Genomic DNA, 11,340 nt, shown 5'->3' on the forward strand with positions numbered 1-11,340 from the left:
CCACCTGTTTCATATCTCGTTTTCATCGAATTTTACCAAACAAATCAAGAAATTACTACTCAAATTCTATACAATGATTCACCAGCTAGCAACACAAACGCGTATTTGTTTTAGACTATAGTTTTTTTTAAGGAAAAGCAGTAGTTTTAGGAGAAGACACTTCAATTTGGGTTTGTCGGAAATGTTGTCTTATGTCATTCAATTAGTATGCTACAATTCACTAGACAAGTAATAGCGCCAATGGATGTAAGGCTAGCTTTGGTAAATACTATGGATAAATAGACTTTGGGCTTAACTCGATCCTAAAAGGTAGCTTTGGTTCAATTTCCAAAACTAACTAATGAGGTAAGGATTATCCAAAAGAGACCAAGAAATTCAAATCCCACCAACGTGAGACTCAACAAATACTCAACAATACAAGAACTTCGCCCTCTATAATAAACAAATTAAGGACAGACAACGGCTCATTGAAACATAAATGTTTTATACTCTTTAGATGTTGCAAAACGATTACCGTCAACACAAGATAAAGATTCAAAACTGACATGGATGTGCCCAAATAAGATTCAGTTGATCCCTTCGACGTCCTATAGTGCAAAGGTAAACGATGTCTGAGGGAGAAGTATCTAACAGGAAAATGCAAGGGCATTAGCTGTGGTTTTTGACTCATCTCCTACCAGGAAGAAAGAGCTGAATGGAAGAGATTTTTTTTCCTTTTATCTACACAATCCAGTGCTTGGTGAAAGTAACAACACCAGTAGAAATGTATGTTCACTGTTCATGTAAGATTTAGGATTTTTTTTTTTTTTTTGCTTACAGTTTTAGGGTATATAACAACTATTGTGTTTTTACAACATTGTCAACAGGGAAAGATAGAATAGAAGGTCATTCAATTTCTATCTGTTGTGGGATGTCCTCTGCTTGGTCATCACTGGCCTCGATTTCTTCTGCTGTAATTCCAGAGGCCTCAACTGTTCTAGCAACCCATTCTTTCAGAGGATCTTCATTCAAATCAAGTCTTAGAAGGCCAGCAAATATCCCTCCCGCGAAGGCAACAGGTTCCTGCATATTTGGGGTGGAAAAGTTTCACATGAGAAAGCTCGACATAAGAGTCTTCACATTTAAAAAGGAGAGAGGAAAGAGAATGACAACGGATATTCCAAGCAATTAAAGACCGGATCATCATTTAAACAGACCCGAATTTAAAGCATTAAATCTTAATGCATAATCTTCTTTCTCTTGTTTATCTATGTTCCCACTTTTGGTAACATTATATTGTACAGCTTTTCCACTACTACATCCTTCAGTGAAGAGGTTATACATGGGATTTGTGCAACTAACTATGATGTTGGAAAACGACAAGATGAGTTGATTTGCTTCTTGAACTGTCCAGGGAGATGTAGTTGTTTGCTACCATGTTTAAATGGAATACAGAAAAGATTTTCCCTCTAGTTTTGCTCTTATACTTTTATATTGTTAAAGTTTTTCCTTCTCTCTTTGCTTATACTTGGTTAATTCAAAATTAATTCTCTTCTTTCCTCCCCTGGATGATAAACAAACTACCAACCATCAGCAAGATCTTGCAACTGTTTTTTTTTTCAAATTTAATTTGAAACTGTTGCAGATCAATGAAAAATGCCATTCATATTGTTCGTTGTGATGTCATATGGTGCAAAAGCTACCTATATCAATAAGCCCAGATGTTTTTAGCTTAAAATAGCATAATTCTGAGCCTTCTAGATATGAGAACAATGCAAATGCTTAATAGTGAAGCCACAGGCATGAATTTTACTATAGTGACATCAGACGATTTAGTTAAAAGCAGTGTCGAACTGTTAAGTAAAGTTACATGGGCATAACTCTAAACAAAGTAACTGTGGGAGTGGCTTCTAGAATCTTCTAGTAGAACTGTAACGAAAATCAGCACGATGCCATTATCTCAGCTTCTCAGCAGATGCAACTGTCAGATTGAAGGAATTGCTAAGAAGAGAACTAGATGTGATGGGAACAATATTAACTCAATAAGCACTGCATCATCTCACATTACAAAAGGCTTTAATAGAAGAAGAAATACTTTAGCAAAACTACTAATCAAATGTCTCAGATTTTCCGACTAAAGTTGTGCTTTCAGGACAAAATTAAATATAGAAATCAAGATTTAAGAATTAATCTAACTTTTGGGCCTTTGGCTATCATGACTAGAGTTCCAGTCTAACATTTCCAGCAGGGCTGGGGAGTTCAGCAAAATTTTTTCATGGTTTTCGGTGTATGAACTCTGCGTTTGTGCTCTTAACTCCTTTATATCAGGACAAACAAATTGGCAATAACTACATGCTACACTTCCATGTTCCATCCCTAAAAGCAAATGAGTACCTGTTCCACCTTTCCCAAGGGAATCTCCAACATAAAATTAAATAGCTAATAACTAGCAAAACATGGGATCATGGGTTCAAGCCGTTTAAATAGTTTCTTGCAGAAATCAATGTAAGACTGCATACAATAGACCTAATGTGGTCGAGCCCTTCCTGGACCCTGGGCATAGCACGATCTTAATGCATCGGGCTGCCCTTTAACTAAATGAATTAGGTTAAATTTCCATCTTAAAGTTAACTATCCCAGCCTCAACTGCATGAGGCCCATTGCCAAAATCTGTAGAGTTTTAAAGGAAAATGGTACAACACCATCTTCAACAGCTGATGCATAGTAAATTGGAGTTCTTAAGCGGTCCATTGAAACCAACTCTAATCTAAGTCGGTTACATCACAACTTCAATCTCTGGGTCTGGCAGCTGATTAACAATTGCAAGAATAGTAGTCACAAGCTGGTCTAATTTCTAAGAAGCAGATATGGTAGCATCTTGTGTGAAATGAATGATTTAACTGAAAAACTCTTTACATAATTTGCAAAATATTTGGGGTTTTTTGAGCGTGTGAATAAATACAGCATCATTTGGTGTACCAGGGCGGAACTGCAATTTTTTATGACAACACAGACAAAAATTACCAGAACAGACAGCAGAATTGTCAAAGTGAGATATCAATTGTAGAGCAATAGGACATCGACTGGGGGAAAGGGGGGGGGGGGGGTTATTACCTTGAGAGCATCTTTGAGAATGGGTTCCTGGATTGGATTGAAGAAAAACGCATTGACCCGAAACCCAGTTGGCTTCACATGTGCAGAGAATGAGGATGTTCTCGACGGTAACTGTTTCCCAAACACAGTAGCTTTCCATTTCCGCTGCAGTAAATTCATCAAACAAATATTACTCACCGGAATTAGAGAAAGCAGAAGTAACAGTACAAATGGACATCGACTAATGAAATTGAACTCCAACTTACTGTGGCAAAAGCAGGTGATACAGAAGCAGCACAGTTCAAAACTATCGTCATCTTCTTTGTTTCTTCTTCAGCTACTTGTTCGCTGAATTTGCTGGGAGTAGCTGTGAGGACTGGCAAATGCTTATGCACCAGTATCTTCGAGAACGAGGTGTAACAGACAAAACGGGCAGGATTAATGCCCCGAATTCGGACCGAGAAAATAGGGAAACTTACACCAATGTACCGTATAAGTTTGAGCTTATAAACCTCTAGCCATTAATCATAAACTTACCAAAACTAACGAAGCATATATAAAAATTAAAAAACTAAATAAATAAGGTTATTTATCTCAAAGAATCACACACAAAAATCTACCTCCATATTTTTAAGCGGGATTAACAATATTAGATGCAAGATGGAAAGGAAATTTTATGGATGAGGTAGCAAATAAGATAATGAAATACAAAAAAAAAAAAAATATTCCAAAAGTCTAAGCAAAAAGAAACTTTTTTCAATGGGTATAGTTGAAATTCATTGAAAACATATATATAAGTCAATATACAAAATTTGAGGAAGATTGGAGGTGATTTGGACTGATTTTGTATCAAAATTCATAATTAAATCGAGTTTAAAAAAGTTCTTCTGCGACACATGTATCACGCATATATCTCACACACAAGTATACATGAATATACATGTGATACATAATTGATACAAAATATGATACATATGTGATACACAAATGATACACATATCATTTTTTTTTCATGTTCGAGTTTTACTTTGAATTTTTGATTCAAACCACCTCAAAACTTCACAAAATCATCTCAAAACTGAGATTCGAACTATTTAAGATGTGTCCAATCTATTCTAATAATACCCACTAAAAAAGCAAAAAATTGACCTAATTTTGCTACAAATAGCTAATTAACTAATATTAGTAATATTTGGCTAATATTAGTAATATTTCATGAATTGACTAATTTTTGTAATGAGCTACTTATAAATGGACATAGCTGGTAATTTTTCGAGAAAATATAGACCGAAGTGCAAGCCCAATCATACTAGACGGACCGACCCAATGAACCAAGAACACTTGCAACACCCCCACATTTTACGCCGCTAATAAAAAAAGAAGCCAGATATTTCAAAACCAATCAATATTTAGCCACTTTTTATTGAAAAGTAATCGGATAAAAATAGAAAGAATTACAAAAAAATGCACATGACTTCACACCATAACAAAAAATGGATCATGTTTTTAAGTTTTACCCCACCTAGCTCATACTGTACATATTTTGAAAACACTAGCTCTTGCAAATTCAAAATATGTGTTCTTACAACTACTGCTTCTAAAAGCTATGGAGTTAAATTTGTGTTCTCACAACCATTGCTTTCACTCTCTCTTCTTCTCACATCTTTTACATAAGCTTCAAGGGGACGTCCGCCATTGTTGCTTCTCCCCCTATGTCACTTGGTTGCAATGTAAAAATTTGAAGAGTAGAAGTCCACCATCGAAGGTCATTAAAAGCTTTGCTTTAGAAAATATAATTTTTTGAGTTTATTAATTGTTTGGATTGGGTGTTATTCCAATTAATTGAAAATATCAAAAGGAGTTCAAAGTTTAAATTTGAAGTGATTTGGAGTAGATTTAAGCAAGATTTGAGTTAAATTTCAGAAAAGACGCAAGGAAGAAGACGAACTTCTTCCATGATTTTCAGTTGCAATTCTTGTTCAAAACTAGTACAAATCTCCATTAAATGACTTCAAATTTTATATACAACCTCCTTATACTACTTTTAACAAGTCTAAATAACACCGACTCCAAATTTCTTACAAAATCCACATATTTAAAGTTGTTAAAAATCTATTTTTCACCACCCAAATGGATTTGGTTTGTTGAACTAATATTTGAGTCACAGTTACTGATTCGAAAATTAACTTAAAAGTTTGTGCAATCTTTTTAAAAAATTAAATAGTAATTTTGAGAACCTATTGGAGTTGGATGTTGAATCTTAGCATATTATTTTTGGGCTAGTTGATTGTAAATTGAAATATGAGCTATAAATTTGAAAAGTGGGAAGCCCAGTTATTCTTATGTGAAATTTTCGGGGGATTTGCATCTATACCCGCTTTTTGGGTCACGTTTTAACTCATACCCGCTTTGCAAAAAAATTGCAAGCGTACCCACTTTTCGCGTAAACTTCAGGCATACGGGCCTGAAGCAGCAAAGACAATCACGCAAACTTCAGCATTCTAGTAGACGGGCCTGAAGTTGTTTGTAATTGCTGAACTTAAGCATTCTACTAGCTGAAGTTTTGTTCTCTATTTGTTGAACTTCAGCATGTTTTAGCTGAAGTTTTGTCCTGGATTCAATAGTTTTGTCGTAAAGCATTTTCAAAAACTTCAGCAGAAAATGATGAAGTTCTTTAGTTCATTTGTAAAAACTTCAGCACTAAATAAGCTAAAGTTTTTGTCTTACAGTCGTACTAGCTGAAGTTTATTCTCTATTTGCTGAACTTCAGCATGTTTTAGCTGAAGTTTTTCGCGTAAACTTAGTGTTGACTGAAGTTTTTATTTGTAATTGTTGAACTTAAGCATTCTACTAGCTGAAGTTTTGTTCTATATTTGCTGAACTTCAGCATGTTTTAGCTAAAGTTTTCCCTATATCTAGACATAAGTCCCAACTCCCAACTATAATCTAATGTAAAGATGTGCTTCTTCTTCCTCCCATCTCCCTAACAATCTGAACACCTATTGAATACAAAACTATGAATTTAGGGATAGAAATTTAAATTCTGCAGTAGCTTTAACAATGTTAGCTTCTTGCTTCCTCAACAGTGAACTTCTTTGGATGATCAATATAGTTACTATGAGCAAGTAAAATATACTATAAATTAGAAAAAATGAAGAATAAAATAAAGAGTAGAAAAGAAAGGAGGAAGAAAGGAGCGCACGGGTAACAGGAAGAAGGAGGCGCCTGAAGTTGTAAAAATTAGGGTATAGGTTAAATAATTTTTAAAAAGTGGGTATAGGTTTAATGGGGGCGTTCAAATAGGACGCCCCGTGCAAATTTTACGAAATTTTCCCATAAAAATACTCCAACTTAAACCAATGAGAAAAAGAAAAAAATTGATAATCTATAGGGTTAAATAGGCAAAAAATCAAATTGAGATATGAAGAGGGAGATTATCAATCGTTCAAATTAGAGGAGTTTTATCTCTAAAGGAATTTGTGTGTGTAAATAATTTTCATCCCAACAAAATTAAGCAAACACAATATGATACAAAACCATAATCCTTTTCTAGTCCAAACACATTAAATTTGCTTAGATGGCATATGTTCCATTTGTAAGCATAAACCTAATTTACATCAGGATCTTGAACATGATAATCTTACACAAAATCGTTACAGATAACATACTTGAAGCGTAATCCATTATCTTGAAGTGGAAGCGTTAATCGGTAATCGGTTTCTCGCCCCTTGCCCTAACTTTACGTTGCCGCCGACTTTAGTGATGGAAGAGAATAAAAATACGGTAACCCTAATAGGTGGGGAGGGGACCAATTTATAGAGGTTCTTATTTAATCTGGTACGTCCATCAAGTAACCGATCGGACGGATGAGATTTGCTCATTAATTAAATATTAATTATGGGCCTAATCTTATTGTGCCATATATACACGTAGGAAATAACTTACACTCTCCTACTTGGCCCAATAATCACATAATATTAATATTTAATATAGGGACATTAGTTGCGCATAAATAAATCTCTTCTATAATGTCCATCATAAATACCATAATACGATAAACTACTAAACGTGAGTTATGGCGGTTATATATATAATATGTCTACATACTCCCTTCCACATACTACAACATTAGCAATTCATCGTACCAGGTACATAAGCTATAAAATATTATGGTCCACAGTAATTTCTCATTGAGACTTATCCTGTAATATCTCAAAATAGTAATGTGTACACCATTATGAGAAACAAGAAATTACTAATGTATATTAGAAACACATAAATGATCTTAGAGTGTCAAAACATCATAAATACATCAATCATAAATGCAGCCAAGACCCATTCTATGTACATGTTCTTTAAATATCTTTGGCTATAAACCTTTCGTTAACGGATCTACAATCATGAGATCAGTTCTAATATGCTCAAGTGACACTCTTTATTTCTGAACTTCCTCCTTGACGGTAAAGTACTTTAACTCTATATGTTTGGCACCTTTGGAGTACTTATTGTTCTTGGAGAAAAATACTACTACAGAATTATCACAGTAATTTTTTAGCGGCTTGGTAATGGTGTCGACAACCCCAAGTCCTGAAATAAAATTTTGCATCCATAATGCATGAATTGTGGCTTCAAAACATGCCACAAATTCTGCTTCCATCGTGGATGTAGCAATGATAGACTATTTGGCACTCTTCCACGATATTGCGACTTCAGCTAATTGGAACAAATAACCAAACGTGGATTTTCTAGTGTCAATACATCCAACGAAATCTGAATCCGAGTAGCCAGCAACTTCCAAATGCTTGGATCTCTTATGCGTGAACATGTAATCATTCGTTCCTTTCAGGTACCTCAAAACTTCCTTTGCAGCTTTCTAGCGATCAATTCCTGGGTTACTTTGACATCTTCCTAGCATTCCGACCGTAAAACTAATATCCGATCTTGTGCAAGTCTGAGCACACATCAGACTACCAACAATTGAAGAGTAAGGAATTGATTCCATTTATTTTCTTTCTACATCATTCTTAGGGCATTGCATGAGACTAAATTCGTCCCTCTTTTGAATTGGAACAATTCCTGCTGAACAATTGTTCATATTAAATCTCTCTAGAACTTTTTCGATCACGGAATATATCTATTCCTATCACATAGGATGCCTCACCCATATCTTTCATTTCAAAATTCTTAGAGAGAAAATCTTTAGTCTCACGCAATATGCTTAAATCATAAGCAACACGTAGGATATCATCAACATATAGTACTATCCCACTGATCTTTTGCTATATACACCGATCAATGGTATTTTCCACAAATCCAAAAGACGTTATGGTATCATTAAACTTTATATACCATTGTCGTGAGGCTTGTTTAAGTCCATATATTGACGTCTTCAATTTACACACCATTTGACCTTTTCCTTTAGTTTCGAAATCCTCTGGTTGGTCCATATAAACTTCCTCCTCGAGGCCTCCATTAAGAAAGATAGTTTTCACATCCATTTGGTGTAACTCTAAATCATAATGAGCTACCAAAGCCATAATAATTCTAAATGAGTCCTTCTTTGAGACCGGCGAAAAGAACTCTTTATAATCAATGCCTCCTTTCTGAGTATAACCCTTGGCAACAAGTCTGGCTTTGTATCTCTCAATATTTCCATTTGAATTGTGTTTGGTCTTAACGACCCATATACACCCGATTCTTTTAGAACTTTCTGGCAATTCAACAAGATCCCAGACTTTATTGTATTACATGGATTTTAACTCTTCCTTCATGGCATCAATCCATTTGTCAGACTCATTAATTTCCATGGCTTGTGAAAATGAAACGAATCCTTATTAATATCAATGTCAAAATCTGACTCTTGCAAATAAACCACGTAATCATCCGAAATAGCCGTTTTTCTAACTCTTTGAGATTTTCTTAATGGCATTTCTTGTGGTTCATTTGTGTCAGATATTTGTGAGTTACTTTCTTCATGAAGTGTTTCATCCAAATGTTGCTCGGTGTTGTCAAAGTATTCTTCAACAACTGGAACAATATTTGGTATTTGTGTGGAAGTAGGCACATTTATGGGTAATAGAATATTGACCCTAACCTCTTTAATTTCTACACTTTGCTTTTCAACACTCCCACTAACTTCACCATTTTCAATGAATCTTGCATTACCGGTTTCAACAATTCTCGAACTATGGTTTGGACAGTAAAACACATACCCTTTAGATTTCTATGGGTAACCAATAAAGTAACCACTTACTGTTCGAGAATCTAATTTCTTTTCTTGTGGATTATAAACTCTAGCTTCCGCTGGGCAACCCCAAACATGCAGGTGTCTTAAACTAGGTTTACTTCCGGTCCACAGTTCAAAATGGGTCTTTGAAACTGCCTTACTAGGAACCCTGTTTAATAAATATACAGCGGTTTTAAGAGCATACATCCACAATGATTTGGGTAATGAGGAATTACTTATTATGCTTCTAGCCATATCCATAAGTGTTCGATTACGCCTTTCTGCAACACCATTTTGTTGAGATGTTCCTGGCATAGTATATTGTGCACATATGCCACGTTCCTCGAGGAACTTTGCAAATGAACCTGGACATTGTCCTGATTCATTATACTTTCCATAATATTCACCACCTCTATCTGACCTAATGACTTTCACCTTTCTATCTAATTGCCTTTCAACCTCATTAACAAATACCTTGAGGGTTGCTTGAGATTTTTCTTTCAGCAAATAGATGTATCCATAACGTGAAAAATCATCGATAAAAGTGACAAAATATTTCTCTCCACCAAAAGATGGAACATCAAAGGGTCCACAAATATCGGTGTGTATAATTTCAAGAACCTAGGTGCTTCTTGTGGCACCTTTCTTACTATGCTTGGTTTGCTTTCCCTTAATACAATCCAAATATATAGTAAGATCAGTAAAATTTAGACTCGGAAGAATCTCATTCTTTACTAATCTTTCTAACCTTTCTTTGGATATATGACCCAAACGTCTATGCCACAAGTAAGCAGAACTTTCATCTAGTGAACTACGTTTAATTTCAACATTATGTTGAATAGTTAGAAGGGATTCAAAAAAACCAATATCGAGTTTCAATTTATATAAATCATCACTAAGAAAACCAGAACCATAAAAAATAGCATTCTTATATAAATTGAAACATCCATTTTCAAACTTTAAATCAAATCTAGAAACATCAAGTCTCGAAAGAGAAATCAAATTCCTAGAAATCGAAGGTACATAAAGAGTCTGTAATAGATCAAGGTGACGTCCAGTCTCCATGATCAAACGATAAGTCCCTATGCCTTCAATTGGAGCCTTCATACGATTTCCCATGAACAAGAAATCCTTATTTGGATTTGTAGTTTGGATCGTAAGGAATCCCTGCAACGTAGTAGATATATGAGCAGTTGCTCCAGAATCAAGCCACCAAGTATTATTAGGAACTTCTACTAAATTTGATTCGAAACATACAAAATCACTAATTGTACCTTTCTTTTCGAACCAAGCTTTACGTTTCAGACAATCTTTCTGATAGTGTCCTTTCTTGTTACAAAAACGACACGTATCTGCCTTATGTTCCTTGTTAGCATCCTGTTAAGCTTTAGCAGATGCTTTCTTCTTCTTGAACTTGTTGGCCTTCACTTTAAGTCCTTTACCAGCTCCTTGACCCATGAGGTTAATTGAATGACTCCCTTGTTTCTTCAGTCTTAACTCCTCCTGAGTAAGCATATCGGACAATTAACTAACATTTCACTTATCTTTAATAGTGTTATAGTTAATTTGAAAAGGTCCATACTCAGGAGGTAACGAATTTAGAATAAATTGAACCAAGAAGGAGTCATCCACTTTCATCCCCGAGGTCTGAAGTCTTGCTGCAATGTTAGTCATCTCGATGATATGGTTTTGCATACTACGCAACCCATCAAACTTCATAGTCATGAGTTCAGCCATTAGTGTACCAGCAAGAGACTTATCTGCAGAACGAAAACGTTCTTCCACAAACTTCAGGTATTCCCTGGCACTTTCTGTTTGTGGAATAGTACTCTTAGCGTTGTTGGCAATATTTATTCGCATAAACATAAGGCTTAGCCTGTTAGAGCGTTCTCATGCTTTATAGAAAGACTTCTCATCCACAATGCTCGAATTAGTAATGTTAGCGGGCTTATCATTCAGCAGAGCCAAGTCAAGATCCATCACACCTAAGTGGAATTGGACTTGTTCACGCCATTCAGAGAAGTTCAATCCATTGAACACAG

At 35.2% G+C, this 11,340-nt stretch overlaps 1 protein-coding gene across 1 annotated transcript; it reads right to left on the reverse strand.

The window, feature by feature from the left end:
• Positions 1–691: 691 nt before the first annotated feature.
• Positions 692–3,601, reverse strand: LOC104218391 (UPF0426 protein At1g28150, chloroplastic). Its single transcript, XM_009768878.2, has 3 exons — positions 3,339–3,601; positions 3,094–3,237; positions 692–1,062 (listed from the first exon to the last, which is right to left on the reverse strand). Exons 1-3 carry the CDS (start codon positions 3,387–3,389, stop codon positions 886–888), a joined length of 372 nt encoding a protein of 123 aa, XP_009767180.2. The 5' UTR covers positions 3,390–3,601; the 3' UTR covers positions 692–885.
• Between the last annotated feature and the right edge of the window lie 7,739 nt (positions 3,602–11,340).

Source organism: Nicotiana sylvestris, chromosome 3 (genome assembly GCF_000393655.2).
Source record: "Nicotiana sylvestris chromosome 3, ASM39365v2, whole genome shotgun sequence".
Classification (NCBI taxonomy): Eukaryota; Viridiplantae; Streptophyta; class Magnoliopsida; order Solanales; family Solanaceae; genus Nicotiana; species Nicotiana sylvestris.